Here is an 18,678-nt window from a genome sequence, read left to right on the forward strand (position 1 = left end):
TTGTTAAATTTTTAATGTGATTGTTAAGTGAATCTGTTTTCCCTCTTGACTAGTCAAAAGGTAGCACAAGGCGATCTCACGTGACCCTGGGACACTGACTGTCATAAATGTGAGTCAGTTGTCAAGCATCTGAGTGTAAATTGGGTGACCATGGAGATGCTGCCACAGTATAAAACATGGTCCTAACTTACTTTTTTCAGTGCTTTTGTAACTTCAAATGGTCACTAAGGGAACTGTTGTAAGTCGAGGACTACCTGTATTTTGGGTTACTCGGGACAATGGGCGATGGCCCTTCAGGAGAAATATAGTTTGGCTGCCCTCCATAGCAGGGCCAGTCTTAAACTACCATGTAATCAAGAGTTATCGTGATATAAAAAAGATGTTGAGTGCAGAGAAGAGCAACAAAGATGATATGGGGACTGGAGGCTAAAACATATGAAGAACAGTTGCAGGAATTGGGTGTGTTTACTTTAATGAAGGATAAGGGGTCCATGATAGCAGTGTTCCACTATCTAAGGGGTTACCACAAAGAAGAGGGGGTCAATCTATTCTCCCAAGCACCTGGAGGCAGGACAAGAACTAATGGATGAAAAATAATCAAAGAGGGAAGCAACCTAGATCTAAGGAAAAAATTCCTGATAGTTAGAGCAAATAATCAGTGGAACGACTTGCCCCAAGAAGTTAAAAACTTCCAACACTAGGTGTTTTTAAGAAGAGATTGGACAAGCATTTTTCTGAAATGGTATAGGTTTTCCTGAGAAGGGGTTGGACTAGAAGACCTCCAATATGCCTTCCAACTCTGTTATTTTGTTATTCAGAATTGGGATCCTTATAAACATTTCTTCCCCAGCCAGAAACCACCTGTTTTCATTTTCAGCAGCACAAACCAAGCATATTTTAATCTACCATACTGTTTAAAAGCAGAGAAGATGAGTAATACACAGTAAAATCATCAAAGATGTACAAGCACAGCCAATTTTGTGGTTAGCCATTTGTGTTGGGTGGTGAAACCAACAGTTCGGATTTTGGGCCAGATGTACGTTAGCACTTAGGTAACTTCTAGTGAATTAAAATTGGTTTTTCTATACAGCCTGGTGATAAAAGTACTGCATAAATTTAATATTTATTTAATAATAATATAGTTTGTGAGCACCATAAAACATATAATAGAATCAAGATCTGAGGATGAGGAACTTGTGGCAGAACATTGGGAAATCACCCATTATACTTTATATTATAATATTTCAATAAAACTAGGCTACTAAAATTCAGCATGTGGAGAAAGAAATATATTATTTTTTCATCTCTTGCAAAGCTTTAGCAATCAAGAGACAAGGCTCCATTACTGAAACAGTTCCAAGATTCTAGGTCTCCCCTCCTGCTTGGATAATCTGTTTTATTATTATTTTAAAGAAAGTGAGTTATTTTATATTCAATTATTGTGTTGCCAATTTAACAAAGGGAAGAAAGTACCAAAGTTTCCGCTTTTGAATGCATGTCTTGGCGGACATGCATAACCCCCCTCCCCATCCAGTACTTCAGTTTGTAACCCAATTCCAAGTAAACAATTAAGTCTATTTTTCATGTTTGCATACAACAGGTTCCAGAAGTAATGCAGTTATATACAGAAAGCATTCTGACATTTTTATACTGTTCAGTGAGTTTTGAATGCACCTTGCATAAAAGTTGCATACTTTTAGTCTTCCTGTGGCATGAAGTGACATGGCACCAGGCTTTTTGCTGGAACATTTGCTGCCAATGTTCCCTTTCAGCTTCCCAAACTCTTTGGTATTATTTATTGCCTTTGCTACTCAAGACCTTACAGGCCAATGTCTTCATTCAGTTGCAGTTTTGGCTGCAGCATAGGGTCTGAATTTTAAGCATCTTCCAGCACTGGCTGAGAGCCAATCTGAATATTGTTCCTAAAACAGCCACATAAAGTTCCAGATTGAACAGGCCTCTAAGATTCCAGTTATACAGTAGTAAAGACTAGATCTAAATTTTGCTTCATCACTATTCAGCAAAGACAGTATTTTCATTACATAGAATAGGGCTTGGCACTTTGAAAAGTATTTGGTTGAAGTGCTTCTGATCTCATGAGCATAATACCTCTTGCTATTCATGAATGTAAACATGGTTAATCAGACTTATGCATGAACTAAAGATCAGATTAAAAACATGCCGCTTTAATTATTTGATTCATTCCAGAAACAGCATCTCTTTGTTTTTGTTTTGCATATACAGAATACCAGAAAGGTATTTCTGTATCAACTCACTTGAGGTCTTTTTTGCAGATTGTTTTCAAAATATGAGGACCCTAATTAATATGACTGATTCCACAATAGGAAAAGATTCTTGTTGTAATTTGAACCTATATATCTGGGGTTTCTTTGTGCATATGCGTCTTTTGAGTTTGTTGTGTTGTATTGAGTTCTGGTGACTAAATCCTGCAAGTTCTCTTGGCAAGATTCAGAAGTGGTTTGCCATTAATTGCTTCCTAGTGCTGAAAGGAGGTGAAAATACAAGGTTACCCAGTTGTCTTTGTGCCTAAGGGGGAATTAGAATTCAGATCTAGCCTGAGGCAAGACGAGACTAAGCCAAACTCATGCTTTTACCGAGAAGATCTAATTAACTTTTGTTCATTTTGCTAAACAAATGCCTTTTTTAAAATAGTATCAAATTCCAGCTGTTTCTAATTAAGCTTTTTAAACAATTTACCATTATTTTAAATGGTAATTTCATATTGTTTTAAGAAAAAGTTGCTGAACTGCTTAAGGTGACTTTGATACAACTAGTATCATTTATGAACAAAAAAAATATAAAGATACAAAATATTTTATTCACAACTTTGAACTCTAAAGCCAAGTAAGTAATTCATATTTGTTCCCAGGCGTATCACCATTAAAATTCAAAGTCAGGCAAGAACAAGAATTTGTACAAATACGGGGCCTAGAAGGTTCCTCTCCAAGCATCCCTAGAAAAAATCTAGTATTGCAGTATTGCAGTACTCACATAGCAGCAATAGCTTAAATGCAACAAAAAACAGTATCATTGAAAATATACAGAACATACTAATGATACTTTAGGTATAAATTCACTTGATCATTTTATTAATGAGCTTGTCGATCAGAAAGGTCAGCAGTTCGAATCCCTAGCACCACATGACGGAGTGAGCTCCTGTTACTTGTCCCAGCTTCTGCCAAACTAGGAGTTCGAAAGCACGTAAAAAATGCAAGTAGAAAAATAGGGACCACCTTTGGTGGGAAGGTAACAGTGTTCCATGCGCCTTCGGCGTTTAGTCATGCTGGCCACATGACCATGGAGACATCTTTGGACAGTGCTGGCTCTTTGGCTTTGAAACGGAGATGAGCACTGCCCTCTAGAGTCGGGAATGACTAGCACATATGTGCAAAGGAACCTTTACCTTTAAAGTTTCCAGTTACTTTATTACATGCATTCTTATAATTACCTCTATTCATGTTCTGGGATATCCTGAGTGTTTATCAGTACACTGCATCTACTTCCAGGTTAGTGGGCCATAGTACATCATTTTACCAGATAGCCGCTGGGGTTGGAGTCAGAGTTAGCACCACTGGCAAAAATCTTACTCAGTTTTACCTGTTGAACTCCTAAAGGGAGCATTTGAGGGGGGAAAATCAAAAGTTTTAATGAATGCAGTTGGAGAAGACAGGAAAAGAATTTAGGTGCCAAGAGAATATAGAAGAAATAATTGAGCTACATGGAGACCTATGAATGAATGAAAATAGTGACAGGTGTCTGCTTAGATCAGGGGTCCCCAAACATGGCTTTAAGACTTGTGGGCTTGAACTCCCAGAATTCTCCAGCCAGCTATATGAAATGTGAAGATGAAAAGGCAATGTATGAAGTGGTAGAAGCAGGAATGGTTTGCAAACAGAGAATGGTCCAAAGTGGTACAGTAAATGGTCTTGCTGTATAGTGATGATATAACTAGAATTCATTCTAACTATTCTAACTAGAATTAGTTATATTTCCTGATTTCTAATCACATACTATACCTTTGGAAAAAAATATTTTGACTTAACATTTATTTCCTTTCTGCACTTTTAATTACCTTACTTATCCTGAAAGTGAAAGGAATGACAGGTATATATGTCAAATTCCCAGGGGCTTGTAAAAAGGAAATATTAAAATAGAGACGAAGCTTTTATCTAAGTTTCTAAAGAAAGGATGTTTCAAGGTACTCACAAATAAGGTTTAAATAAGATAGATGGGTCTCACTCATTGTATCACATGAGATACAACTTCTTAGCTATCAGATTTCACAAGAAGAATAGAGAATGATGCTTTCCAGCTCTCAAATCATTATGACAATTAAGCTTCATATTAAATTGATATTTCGGATCCAATTTATTTTGATTTTGCAACAAATTGTACTTAATATGCAGCATTCACTTAGGCAACAAGGCCAGCCAGCATTAGCATTCTTATCAGATACCCCACACATTTAGTTGTGTATAACATGGCTTTTGTGGTAGCAAATTAAAGGATTAGCAGATATGCTTTTAATGAGAGAGAAATAACCAACCATAGCTTTTGAAGCAAATTATTTGAAATGATTTGCAAATGCTAAGAGAATGTGTATGTGGGTATTCAATAAAATATCAGTAAAAAAATGTTATATTCTGCAGAGATCCTAGTATGTCACATAGATAAATGCTTACTTTAGTAATCTAGGCCAAAAGGAAAATGAGTCTAAAAACAATATCTATTGCATACAAAATGTAAGAGTTGGACTTTGCATGTGCTGCATTGTGCACTGATAATTATTACCTAACTAGGCTTTCAATAATTATCTTGAGCAACTAACTGTGCAATTTAGCCTCCCTCTGGATTTTGTATTATTGTACTGTAGGTCAGCCTGCCCAACTCAATGGCTTTGCAATGGGCTGGATACTGCCATAATATCCAATTAGCTGGAAATCATTTGAGCACCAGGCCAAGGAATGCTGCTTTAAAGTGTTAACATGCTTTCCAATATTAATCCATATCTATGAAAAAAGAACTAAAGCATAAGCCTAGTCTTTTCCCTGTCACACTATAACTAGGCAGCAGACACCAAATGTGCAAACACAGGACTCTATAAGCCAGGGGTGTCAAACTCAATTTCACTGAGGGCTGCACCAGGGTTGTGTTTGACCCGGGGGGGGGGGGCTGGGGGAGGGCGTGGCCAACTCGATGTCATTCGAGGCTCCTTTTTTGGCCGCAGCAGCCTCCTAGAACCCTTTGTGAAAACGGAGCCCAGGGAGGCAGTATGACGCCGTCACAGCTGAAAATGGAGGCCATCACAGCTGAAAATGAAGTCTGGGCGTGGCCTCCCCAAGCTCCATTTTAACTGGCAGAGGGTTGCAGGAGGCCATCGTGACCAAAAACAGAGTTCAGGAGGACCACATGTGGCCTTCCCGAGGTCTGTTTTCGTTGGCACAGGCACCACGAGTCGATCCTTTGCTGTTTCCAGGGCAGACCCAGGGGCCAGATCTAAGCAACCGGTAGGCCTTGAGTTTGACACCCCTGCTATAAGATAAGGAAAAGTTTACAATCTCCAGAAGTATAGGAAAAACCTGTTGGCGACATAGATCCAATTGTCTCTGTCTACAGTACTCTCTTTTAACTGCACTCTCACTCACATGAGCACTTATAAGTCTGACAAATAAAAGAGTGGTCTGAATAAAACTAAGTGAAAGCACATGCCATTAAATGAGAACCTTAAAATATAAGCAGTTAATTTCTACAAAAGCAATAGAATGTATCAGGTATCTAGCATTGGTTTCAAAATCTAGTTGGAAGAAACATACCTTTACAAACTTTCTGTTCTACTCTAAAAATATCACTCATCAAGATAAGCTACAAATCCCTCAAACCTTTTAAATATCATCGCTTAAAAATTTCTGAATACCAGAATTGTTCAGACAAAAGTTTTATCTCTTCTAATAAATTAATAACTCTGTTTTGAGACCACAAGAAAACAAAAGTTCTTAGCTTCATTTATGATGGAAGAAAGTGAATTATCACCCTTTCTTATTCATCTGATAGTTGAAAATACCCTGGTAATTCAATGTGGAACAGAATATATAATGAACTTATTGAGAGGAAATTTAGTAATTGGGTGAAAACTCCTACAAGGAGTCTATGCATTAAAGTTGGAAAACCTGTATGGAAAATACAAAATTAAGATTATAGGGAGGTAGGTAATCATGGGCATAGTTCTTGTAATAGACTATAATTAAAATATCTAACAAAATAGAATCTTATTCTATAAGGCAGGGGTGTCAAACTCAGTTTCATTGAGGGCTGCATCAGGGTTGTGTTTTAGCTCGGAGGGGGAGGGTGCATGTGGCCAGGTTGGGCGTGGCCAGCTTGACATCACTCGTGTTGGGGGCACCTGTGGTGCCCTGAGCGCTCCGCCAGTGAAAACAGGCTCCAGAGCTCCGTTTTTGGATGCGACAACCTCCTGCAACTCTCTGCCAGCAAAGATGGAGCTCAGGAGGGCCGTGCGCAGCCCTTGCAAACTCAGTTTTCAACTGCGATGGCCTCTTGCAACTCTGCCAGTGAAAATAGTCTCTGCATAGTCTCTGTCCAGCATTGTATATTTGTACATAGACACATAGAACAAATACCAGTATAAACAATTTATTAACCCTTAAACAGTTTTCAACACTCAAAAACTTAGATAGCGTATGACCTAATGAATAGGAGAAATTATCCCTCTCCTAACATGTGGACTATGCTTCTTCGAAAGGTTGACTCATTCTCCTTATGTCTTCCATATTTTCCTGCTCACGTGAGAGTCTGGATGACAAATTCTAACTAAATACTTCATTCACAGAGCGTCAACATGTTACAGCTGGGCAACCAATGGATAACAGTGGTCATCAAGGTTAAAGGAAAAAATACACTTAAAAATGTGTCATTTCTTTTCCAAATTTCCCAAATGTCTCTTGGGCAATTTCAAACATTACCTGCTCTTAGCAAGGACAAGCACATCAATTTTGTCTCCTTCCACTGTTGAAAAAAAACTGAAGCAGACCCTCCAAATCACAATAGAATTAAGATAAAAAGTACAATAAAACACTCTCAAAACAGAAGTATGCACACTAAAAGTAGTAGATGGTGGTTAATGAAAACAAAATATCAATCTTGATGTAATATCTGTGGCCCAGGTTTCTGAAATAAGATATTGGAGTTGATGTTGTACCTTTCTCTGGAGAGATCAGCTCCTAAAACGAATGAAAATTGAATAGTGATGTGCAGATCAAGTTCTTCAGTCTTTTCACAAACATGTTGTGAAAATGCCACCCTGCTCTGTATGTCCTTGATCCAATACTTCTGCCAGTTTGTAGGATTCTGGCAATTATACCTTGAGCGCTTGTAAAAGAAGTAACCCCACAAAAAAGCAGAGATAAATTCTTCTATCAGTCAGAAAGCTCTATAGCCCTTGTTGAAGTATAAAGAACCAGATTAATATGCACATCATCCAGGTTACGTAACAGACATTGTCTTCACTTTTTTTCCCTGGGAAAAGGAAAATGGGACTCAGCAGAGCAAATGAGGATGGACACCACAGTCATTTTAGTTCACTGAGGAAGCTCAGCACTGCTTTGTGGAACTCCTGAGGCTTATCAAGATAGCAGGCGTGGCCAGCTCCCAACAACATGACAACTTTGGATTTGGGAATCTGCTGAAGACTTTCCAGAGACTGTATACCCAAGTCAGTATCACGCTGTCCATAAATTATCAATGTTGGTATCTAAAAATATTAAAACATAAATAAATGAGCAATGGTCCACAAGAATTATGTAAACACTAAAATCACTTCCCAATCACTGCTAAACAATTGCCATTCTTCGTTTCGTTTTATTGAGCTTGTATGCCGCCCACTCCCGAAGGACTCCGGGCGGCTTACAATAAAACAAGGGAAGGGGATAATACACAAGACAACATATTAAAATATACAACAGTCACAATTTCCGAGGGGCTGGATATTTCGAAAGCCCCCCGGCCTGCTGGAGCAGCCAGGACTTAACGGCTTTGCGGAAGGCCGGGAGGGTAGTGAGGGTCCGGATCTCCACGGGGAGATCGTTCCAGAAGGCTCTTCCATGCAACAAGGCCCTGTGAAATACGTCAGCATGACAAATCTGAATGCCCTTTCCAAAGGTTGTTGGTGGCGATCAGAATCTGGATACAATGGTCTACTATATGAGAATGACCTTGGGAGACAGGAGAACTGCAGACTATCGAATGGTCAGACAAATGGCAGCTAAATCCACAGAAGGAAGGAGGTTGTGGCGAACATCTCAGAAGATACCTTCCCTAGTTTCTTAGACTGGCAAAGTGAGGTGGGGAGAAATGTACAGTACTTTCAGACTCTCGAGATTCTGTTAATATAACCTTACAATGAAAGTTAAGAGTTAGTACTCTGCAGAATTCTTGTCTGCAGTACTCCCAAGACTGACATTAATACAGCAGATAAAGAGGGCCAATTATACTATCAATTCTAGAGGGTGGGATCTTCAATTATTATTGGCCCTTCAAGCAGTTGCTCTTGGCTATTCAAATCAAGGGAAAGAACATCAGGTGTTTCAAAGGATATTGTTATGGAAATGTGTTTGTTGTTGTTAGTTGCGAAGTCGTGCACGACCCATTGCAACCCCATGAACAACGTTCCTCCAGGCCTTCCTGTCCTCTACCATCATCTGGAGTCCATTTAAGCTCATGCCTACTGCTTTGGTGACTCCATCCAGCCACCTCATTCGCTGTCGTCCCTTTTTTCTTTTGCCTTCAATCGTTCCCAGCATTAGGCTCTTCTCTAGTGAATCCTTCCTTCTCATTAGGTGGCCAAAGTATAGAAATGTGTTTTTATTTATTTGCTCAATGCATATAGTTGTCCATCTTTTACACACTAAGCAGCTTACAATAAAGCAAATATATATATATGAGAAATAGAAAACAAAAATAAAAACGCATAGCAGTCAGGCACAGTCTCACCTATCATCCATACAACCAGGAGATAAACTCTTAACCTGTGCTTGTGCTCAGGCACAGAGGCAAGTTTTCAACATCTTATGAAATGCCAACAGGGACAGGGACAATCTAATCTCAGGAGGCATGGTGCTCCAAAGGACAGGTGCCATGGCAGGAAAAAAAAGAAATAAATGGTAGGGATTGGTGATGAAATAGTATTTGGAGTACTGCAATCCTATGTGGACCATTAACACATGCTTGCTATATCTGTCATAAGGAAAACTGAACAAACCCAGCAAGTGTCTAGAACAGTGTTTCTTAAGTGGGGTTCCATGAGAGGTCATAAATGAAAAAAAACACCATGGGTTTTTAAAAATTACACTTTGTGCAGTGCTGATGCTCACCGGGAAGGAAATTTTACATCCTGCAACTTAACTACTGACCTGCTGCTTTGCAGTTGTTGTTACCAGTGTAAAATGAGGATTGTGTGGGTTAGAAGGAAATTGTATTGTGATGTTCTTGTGGGTTACTTTTATTATTATTTTATGCACAAGTTCCCTGAAATTACTTCAAGGATTTCCCCAGGCTATAAAGTTTGGGAAAGACCTGTACTGACACAATGATTATGCTACCTAGTATTTTCATAGTAGAACTCCCCCCCCCCCCCCCCCCAGCCTTCTTTCAGGCATATAAAACTAGAGAGATTGTCCTTCCTGGCATCACTGTCTACATAACTTCCTTCAAGTTCTGTCTCTCTTTCCTATTTCTGCATTTCAACATACGTTAAGACATCTATATTATGGGGCCCTGTGGATTTGTATAAAAAGCCCTCTATGCCAGACATCAGATTCTACACCCGCTGTGTCCTTGAAAGTTTCCATTCATCCCTCTTTTCCACTTCCTTACTAAAATCGCAAGGAAAATTTAAAACATCTTTTCTTAATAAACTCTAGACCAGGGACTGTACCGTCTACAATCCCAGGGAGACACATGTTTGCTTCAAAACATCTGTAACTTACACAGCCTCGAAAGTTAATACCGAAGAGAGACTATTTCCTTAGGATGTTAGGAAAGGTTAAACATACGGAAAATAACCACACTAATTTAATGGAATTAAAGTTTATATTAAATGAATTGTATTTGCTTGGAATGAATATATGCATTTATCCGAAATAATTTGTCTTTAAAATGAAGGATCTGCTTAGATTCACCGAGATACTTTTTTTTCCTGCTTTGGAAAAGAGATGTCATCTTCCATGTAAATAAATATAACAGTTATTCCAGTCCATTGATCTCTTACCTCGACCTGCTGATATTGTTGAGCTGAAAAATCTTTTGTACCCACTGGTGCAATAGAAACAAAGCCCTTCAGCTGTTCTCCACTAGAAAAGAGGAATGGAATGGAATATCGGCCACTCATAGATGAGCTTATCAAAATGGGCTTCTGAAGGCCCAGCTCCTTGAAGACTTGCTCCAGAAAGGAAATGCGGCCTTTTGCGGTCGCGATGGAGGTTGAACGTGGGGAGCTCCCATAACCTATTCAGAAGCAAACAAAAATTGGAACAACTAAAATAATTTTAAGGAAACAATGAGAATCATTAAAACAATTCTAAGTAATAGCTTTGCTCATTGATATCAAGCCTAGAAATCAAGACATGTATTGTTGTAATTCATATCATTCTGATCTTTATAGAGGAAGTATCTTTTTTTAACCTCCCTCCAGATATGCTGAAATTACAGCTCCTAGAATTTCTCAGGCCACAAATCTGGAGGGTACAGGAAGGCTGTGAAGCAACGTACCATTGTCCTCCAACTTTCAACGTAAAATTTGGCTCTTAAGAGAAGTTGTGGCAAATTTATGTCCTTCCAAAGAAGCATTATTTATTTAAAGCATGTTTAAACTACACAACTCACATCTGTGAGACTGAAATATGCTATAAAATATATCACTGAGTTTGTACAGAGTTCAAAGTATTCTCAAAGAGAAAAACAACATGGCTATGCAGTTACCCCAGCAATCTCTATAGCTTTCTTACTTTTTACTTCTGGCTTTCTTTTGATGAGTTAAGCAATTTCCCTCACCCTATAGCACCAGCCACTAGAAATCCTTCTAAAATATAATCATTGATAATGTAAAATGAACTTTTATAAACTAGCCCTGCTACTTCTCCAAAGTGATAATTATAACTCTGTCCTTTGGAACATCTTGCCTCCAGGAGTGAGATCCTCTCCAATCTTCTGGCCTTCTGGAATGGCCTTAAATCCTGGCGCTGCTGGTTTGCTTGGCACCCCGATGGGGATGCTCTATGCTGGAGGTGGTTGATTGAATGAGAGATAAAGACCTACCTCATGCTTTTGGTTTTAACCTTCTATTTAATTGCTGTTAATTTTAATTTTAAAGCTATTAATGTTTTCATATTTATGCTTTTCATTAGACTTAAGGCTACCCAACTCCAGAGAGACTCTGAGGCTTACATTATAAAGAATAAAAAACAAAGACACTATACACAGCCAGACACAAATTCCAAGCACAAAATGTACTCAATAGGGATTCAACAGCCACCTTACTCCCAAAGCTTAGAAGAACAAGGGTTTTTAGGGACTTTTAGAATGGGAGCTAAAAAGACTCAGGTGGGGAGGGGGATGCTAAACAAATACAAGCCAAACATTTTCCTCCAGCAAAGACAATAAAATACAATAGTATTTGAAAGGGGGAATACATCTGCCAAATATATTTGGCAATGAAATCTTCAATATGCTGCTGATCACAACCTTTACAGGGTATGCCATTCAAACAAACCGGGCTCTCCCTTCTACTTAACAGATTCCAAGAACTTTTCCCCCTTATTAAATAATAAACTACATTCTCTCTGTTATGAAAATAGATCAGAGGCATTAGAAGGGCCTCTACAACTGTTGGCATTCACTCCAGGGAGGGAGGGAGGGAGGGAAAGAGGGGAGGGGATTACTGCCAATGGAACATGCAGATGGGAGTAATTTACTAAATAATGCTCATCCCTCTACTTTGGTTCGCTGCCTTCATCCAAAGTGTGTTGCCAAAGCAAAACCCCCAGAAATGTATATTACTGAATATCAGCCTATAAGAGAAAATGAAGCCAGAACTGAAAAGCCAAAATGGGCTAAAAATAATAGTAATTATTTCACTGTTTATTCTTACCAGGCAAATCAATAGCTACTGCACGATAGCCATTCTCTGCAAGCAAAGCCAGTGTTCCTAGAGTCTCCCATGTCTTGGATGAGAAGGATTGGCCATGCAAGAAGACCACTGCCAGCCTGTTAAGAAAAAGAACTAGCAGCTGATGTCATCTTTTTTACTATTCTGATATGAGCAATGTATTAAAAAAATACTTAAGTTCCAAAATATTTTATTTTTATAGTAAAACAAAATCCCTAAACTAATCTCAAAAAAGGAAAAGAAAAAAAGTGGCCCCTTTGAACAGGAAAATTAAGAGAATTGGGGAATTTTTTTAGCACCACAATAATACTTGCCTGAAGTATGGTTAGGAAAAGTTATCTGGCCATGAGATACATGAGCAATGTAATGAATAAATACAGCTGGGGAAAATAGATGTGTATTCTATTGTTTATGATAATATTGCCTGGTGGATACTTTGTAATACATCAGATATGTTGCAATACAATCAATAGAGATCTGATAATGATTATTTCAATACATCCAATTCTCATCAAGTTAAAGAAGACTAATCTCAAACAATTTAAAGACTTGAAAAAGAATTCATAAAATAACATGCTATATTAAAGAAATTAGATATATTTGGCAATCTTTGCTATATTTACTTTCCAATCATTAAAAGGTTATGCGCTATAGGTACTAGTACAGAAGGAAATAAATACTCAGATTATCTGATAGAAAACATATTCTTAAATATCTTGAGTAATTACCACAATCAATAATAGATTGTATGGTAGTAAGAGTAGTGAAAAAACATATGATGCTCCTAATTGCAAATAATTGCTAATTAAGAAAAAGCCATTTTTAAGAGATGAAAAGTTATGCTTTTACAAACTTAGAAAATAAGATTCCTTTGTGGCATATTGTGATGAGAAAAATGTATTTAGGCTCTCTGCAATATCCGAGTAGTAGTTGTGTCTCTTATTTTGTACACCAAAAAAACCACAGATTAACACAACAAATGCACAGTAGAACGAACATTCCAGCATCAGCAAACAGGATTCAGCCATGGATTACCAATGCTGAATTACTCTGCACTCTGCAGGAAAAAAACTGTATTCTCTCTATGGATCCAGGATCTAGTTAGGAATAATAATTGGTTTTTTTAAAAAGCTGCACGGTCATACAAATAGGGGCAGCTTATGAATCAAATGAGTAATAATACATCCATCTAGAAAGTGCCAAGGAAAATAGATCAGTATATATATATTTCATCACCTATTCACTGAAAAACAGTAATACCAAAACTGCAACTTTTAGTGGAGCAAAATGAATCAACCATTCAAGAGAATGATTCACTTTTAAAAATTAAATCAGCCAACACTTGTCATACTTTTGGTACTCTTTAAACCAACCAGATTTGCTGCCAGCAGCCCAAACTCAAGCTAAAGTTTCCGGTATACTATTAGAATAGATAGGGTGCTTGAGTGTTATTTGTTATGTGAAGGAGATTTAACTCTTTGAAGTCTCAAAAACCAGGAAGGTAACTTACCTTTCAGTGGAGGAAGCCACATCTTTTTGTACTAGCACAGCTTCCCTGAAGAAAACGGAAGAGTGCAAAATTGTCCCTGTCATGATGGTGACATTCCCAGCACCTGTACCCTTCGCCTCTTCCTCCATGGCCCGTGGTTTAGGGATGTCTACTGAAGCAGTAAATTTTTCTTGCTGGATTGCAGGAAGCAACAGGTAGAGGACAAAAGTGACAAGGATTCCTAGGACCAGCAGCGCCAGCCTGTTGCGGATCAAAGTCATAGTCATCTTTTCTGAAAGGATTTGAAAGAAAAAGAAAGATCCACTAGGATCAGAGAGCTTGCTATGGTAAGGTAATGAACTAACAAATAGCATGCACCACAAAACTGCAGGATAACTGCTGTAGTGTATAAGAACATGGGAAATCAAGTGACTTGACATGTTTTCTTTCCTCCTCAACCATTATGCCTTTTTTGAGGAGGGAGGGAAATAATTATGGCTTTATTTGATACAAGAAATCAAGTTTATGGTTGAGTGATTAGGATAATCATATATCAAGTCCATCTTGCTTAGTGTTAGCTGTGTTAACTTGTCCTTGCACCAGGGCTTAAATCTTTCCATCTCCGTTGTAGCCACTGAAGTTGGAGATGGTGGGTAGCACTGCACAGTATGAGCTAGGGTTAAGAACGGAAACCTAGTAAATATTTCACAAAATCAATTTTAGGCAAAACCCATTTGCAGGCAAAATTGTGTATGTATGCGAAGAAGAAACGTCAGTCCATTATTTCCTAGCACTATAGGACTATTGTGCCAAAGAGTTCTGTACGCTTGAAAATACAGTAATGCAAACAAATCTCCTGCTAGCATAATGCCATTTAAAAATCTTTTATAAATAGGGTAGAAGTTAGGTACTCAATGAAAAAACACCCTCTTGTAAATGATGTAATTTTCTAGTTGATTACAAGGGTTTGAAGCACCCTTTTCACTTCTGTATCAATAGCAGAATCTTGCAAATGGGTATAAATATACCTCTCAACCTTATGCTTACTAGTGAGAGATAAAAGAATCACCAAGGAAACAAACACGAAAGGAACCAAAACACCCCTATTTCATTAAATAGACTCAGGTAAAGACCCTAAGTCATATATTTGTATTCAGACATATGCAATGAGTCATGAGGAAGATGAAGACCCCAAGATTACAAGTCTTCCCAGGTGTCTCTCGATGTCACTGTCTGAAGTGAAGGCTTGGTTTGCATGCCTGCGTATCATGGCACACAAAACTAGATTTCATTCCACTGAATCTGTTACAACCGGTATTCATTATCCTTACTTCAAAATAAGAGTTAAAGAATTCTAATCTTGGTCAACACTATACCCAAAAGGAGCAAAGCTTTCTTCTCAAAGTCTGTACTATTTTTTTCTCCATTTACCAACTACCTTTTTGGATTTCATCCAGTAGATGAACTGCAGACTGAATGTCCTTGAAGATGTAGGTTTTCCCCTGGTACAGAACCTTTAACTTTGCAGGGTACAATACATAGGCCTGAACTCCTTCCTTTAGGAACTGTTGCTTGAGAGCCACAAAACGTTTACGTCGGGCATATGTCAGTGGGCTGAGATCAGGAAAGAAGGAAACCTTGTGCCCATGGAAGTTTTTTGTACAGGATGTCTTCAGTATTTTCTCCCGATGCCGCAAATCAGAAAGAGTGATTAGTACAGTACTACCATTACCCACCTGGGCATTATTTGCTGGGAGACGGTAAGCACTTTCTATACAGATGGGAACCTGTTTGCCATTTAAATCTAAGGCAGCCGGTAACAGATTTTCTATGAACGTGATAAGGTCCACATTTCTAATGGCGGCTGGGATACCTGTGACCCTCAAGTTCCGAGCTCGCAATTTGTTTTCTAATGTCTCGAGCTTGTAGTCAGTCACCAACTTTCCTACTGCCAGCTCCTTCATTAAAGTAGCATGTTTGACAACGCAGCCTTGAGTAGATACCACCTTTGCTTCCAGGGCTCCCACACGGTGATCTGTGTCTTCCAGGCATTTCTCAAGCTTTGCTAAACCAGCAGAGAGAGATGCCAAGGCTTGGCGTAAGGCATCACGTTCAGATATTATTTGCTCCAACAGCTCCTGAACTGAATTTGCCACATGAGGAGAGAAGTGTGCGTCCTGAATTCTTCTAAGATCCATCATAGCCCTTGTTCTACTTCCTTTTTTGGATCTTTGGAGCCAATAGCTAATTCCTTTTCAGAACAGACGAAACATTGTACGTGGAAAACAGTAGAAGCGGCATCATTCCTGCTGAGACAAGCTTTCCACTGCCTTTGCTTGGTTTAAGTATAGGAGGACACACCCTTGTTTACCAGGTGACATATTTTTTTAACCTCAGACTGTGCACACCTACTCATACAAACCCTGTTTCTATTCAAACAATTTCATTGACATTTGACAGTGAGAGGAAGGAATTGTTTATAATGGGGTGGGAAAATATAAACCTTACTGAACGCTTACAAATTCACAAAGGGCTGTGAGAGCAAGCAAGAGTTTCACAGTCGACACCCACCATCTCCCACTCTACTCCCCTTAGACTTCTTACATTGACCTAGCAAGTCTTTCAATTCAATCCCAACCTCCCATGTTTCAGGCACTTCCAAGAGCCCTTCGCCCACCAACGCGTCAGCCTCTTATTTCTCCCCTCCTATTTCGAAGGATCTCCTAGGTGGGAGACCCAAGCACCTGTCGGGCTCCCGTTCTACTCCCACGCCCGGCATTCCGGCCTATAAGCCATCAATGAAGGGGGGGGGACCCTTTTGCATTAGGAATTGGGGGGGGGGAGCTAGCCTCGGCTTCCAGGGGAACCGTGCCCAAACAAATATTGCTGGTTGTTTTTCTCCCTTGACCGCGCGCTTCTTGCAAAAGACCTGACATGCGACGCGCGCGCACTCAAAAGCAACCGAGCTTTAATCTCTGCAAACGAAAACTTCCGAAGGCTGGGAAGAGACTCCTGCAAATTCACGCCGACTACCTAGGCGAGGCACGATCCCTCGGCGAACCCTTCCCCGGGCCCTGGTCCGTTGGGAAGGGAGCACATAGGCCGACATCCACCCGCCCCAGGTGTCTCTCCCCGGCCCGGCCCGCCCCAACGCGGGAGGGCCTTTATCAGCCACCGGCCATGGACCGTACGAGCCAAGCCAGACGCCGCGGGGACAAAACGCTCCTCCCTCCGCGGGGCAGGCCGGCCGGCCGGCCGGCCGACAATACCTGCGCTTCGCAGCCGCTGCGTCTTCTCGCTCTCTCCCTCCCACGAGCGGGCGCTGCGCGAGCTAGTGACGCGAACTCTTTTCCTCCGCGACCCGCCGGCCCGGCTCCCCGCCTCCGCGCGCCGGGCCCCATCTAGCGGCCAAGGGGAGCCCTGCCGCCCGCCAAGGATCGGGAGGCGCGGCTGAAATTGGGAGGAGGGGGCTGTCTGTCCTCAGCGAGAAGGGGGGGCGGGATTGGTTGGTCCTTGTGCCTTCCTCGGTTCTTCCGCACCTCCTGCGAAAGGGCCCGTCGCCTAGTTTGGCATCGGACGGGATCGGAGCGCGTTCGTGTTTGGGGCGAGGAAAATCCAGGGCTTTTTATTTAAACTAAGAGGGGCGAGAGCCCAAATGTGCTTTTTTTCAAGAGGCAACTGGGCTTTCTGGTTTTTTTCTTTGAAGATGTTTCGCTTCTCAACCAAGAAGCTTCTGCAGCTCAGAGCTCCAAGAAGCTTCTTGGAGGAGAAGCGAAACGTCTTCATAGAAAAACCAGAAAGACTACTTGCCTCTTGAAAAATCACCTTTGGGACAACCATTTTTTGATTTGTATGTAAAACTTGTACGAGATAGCAGGTATAAATATGTACATGGACATAAACAAAGGCAATGAGTACAAATAAATAGGACAGTAGGACAGGGACATTAGGCACACAGGTGCGCTTATGCACGCCCCCTTTACGGACCTCTTAGGAATGGGGTGAGCTCCATGGTGGATAGTTTAAGATTGAAGCTGTGGGGGTTTGAGGAGGTAACAACGGAGTCAGGTAGAGCATTCCAGGCATTGACCACTCTGTTGCTGAAGCCATATTTTCTGCAATCGAGTTTGGAGCGGTTTACCTTGAGTTTGTATCGATTGTTTGCCTGTGTATTGAGGCTGAAGCTGAAGGAGTCGTTGACAGGTAGGACGTTGTAGCAGACAATGCTGTGTACTATCCTTAGATCAGACCGCAGGTGGTGCAGTTCCAGATTGTCCAAGCCCAAAATTTCGAGCCTGGTGGCCTAAGGGATTTTATTGTGAGCAGACAATAGACAATAGTAACCATGACCTGGATGACTAAGAATCTCCCTAGACATCTAGAGGGGCGAGACTTTCCCTTTATTTCCTGCCTTCAAACCTTGAAGGAGCTGCTGGATATGGGACAAGCACTAAATGGGAGCAAAAAGATGGTTAGTTACAAGTTGGTTGTGACCAACTTGTAATCAAGCTTCCTAGTTCAGAGACCTCTTTAAGGGAGCCAATCAATTCCTAAAATAAGGGGGATTGGGAAGGAGCAATTTTTTTTCCATATAGGACTTTTCTCCATTTCTGCCCCTACCAGACATTTTATGAAGAAAGCCATTTTCTGGTGTTTTGCAAGTTTTTGAACTTCAGACACTCTTATTCTATGCTCCTTCCTATGTAATCAGGGTAAGGGGCTATTAAAATAGAAATCCAAACTCACCTGTGGACTGCCAAACCAAAGAATGTGCACTGCCTCTGATAGAAACTTAATCAATACATTATGCTAAGCCATGGTTTGTTCAAAAAGCATAGTGTGCTACACATACATAAACACGCACACAAACGCACACACAGCAATGGTTTAAATCATGGTTTGTAAATGACAGTAGCAGTTTTCATGCAACACACAAAGCCAAAACCAAATCATATTCAGCATGTTATATGACAAAATTATTCACACCAGGAAA

The 18,678-nt window shown here is 40.2% G+C and overlaps 1 protein-coding gene across 3 annotated transcripts; it reads right to left on the minus strand.

Moving 5' to 3' along the window:
• Window positions 1-6,653: 6,653 nt before the first annotated feature.
• On the minus strand, window positions 6,654-17,071 carry ABHD14A (abhydrolase domain containing 14A). 3 transcript variants are annotated; one of them, XM_087709207.1, is made up of 5 exons: window positions 16,955-17,071; window positions 13,707-13,977; window positions 12,179-12,294; window positions 10,301-10,536; window positions 6,654-7,786 (listed from the first exon to the last, which is right to left on the minus strand). In XM_087709207.1, exons 2-5 carry the CDS (start codon window positions 13,970-13,972, stop codon window positions 7,604-7,606), a joined length of 801 nt encoding a protein of 266 aa, XP_087565333.1. In that variant the 5' UTR covers window positions 13,973-13,977; window positions 16,955-17,071; the 3' UTR covers window positions 6,654-7,603. The 3 variants fall into 3 exon arrangements, with proteins under 3 accessions (XP_087565333.1, XP_087565332.1, XP_087565331.1); XM_087709206.1 differs by lacking the exon at window positions 16,955-17,071 and adding an exon at window positions 16,719-16,740; XM_087709205.1 differs by lacking the exon at window positions 16,955-17,071 and adding an exon at window positions 15,124-16,684.
• Window positions 17,072-18,678: the final 1,607 nt, after the last annotated feature.

The sequence above is a fragment of the Thamnophis sirtalis genome, unplaced genomic scaffold, assembly GCF_051295495.1.
Source record: "Thamnophis sirtalis isolate CommonGarterSnake01/CBP01778 unplaced genomic scaffold, rThaSir2_p1.2 scaffold_3, whole genome shotgun sequence".
In the NCBI taxonomy this organism is placed as follows: domain Eukaryota; kingdom Metazoa; phylum Chordata; class Lepidosauria; order Squamata; family Natricidae; genus Thamnophis; species Thamnophis sirtalis.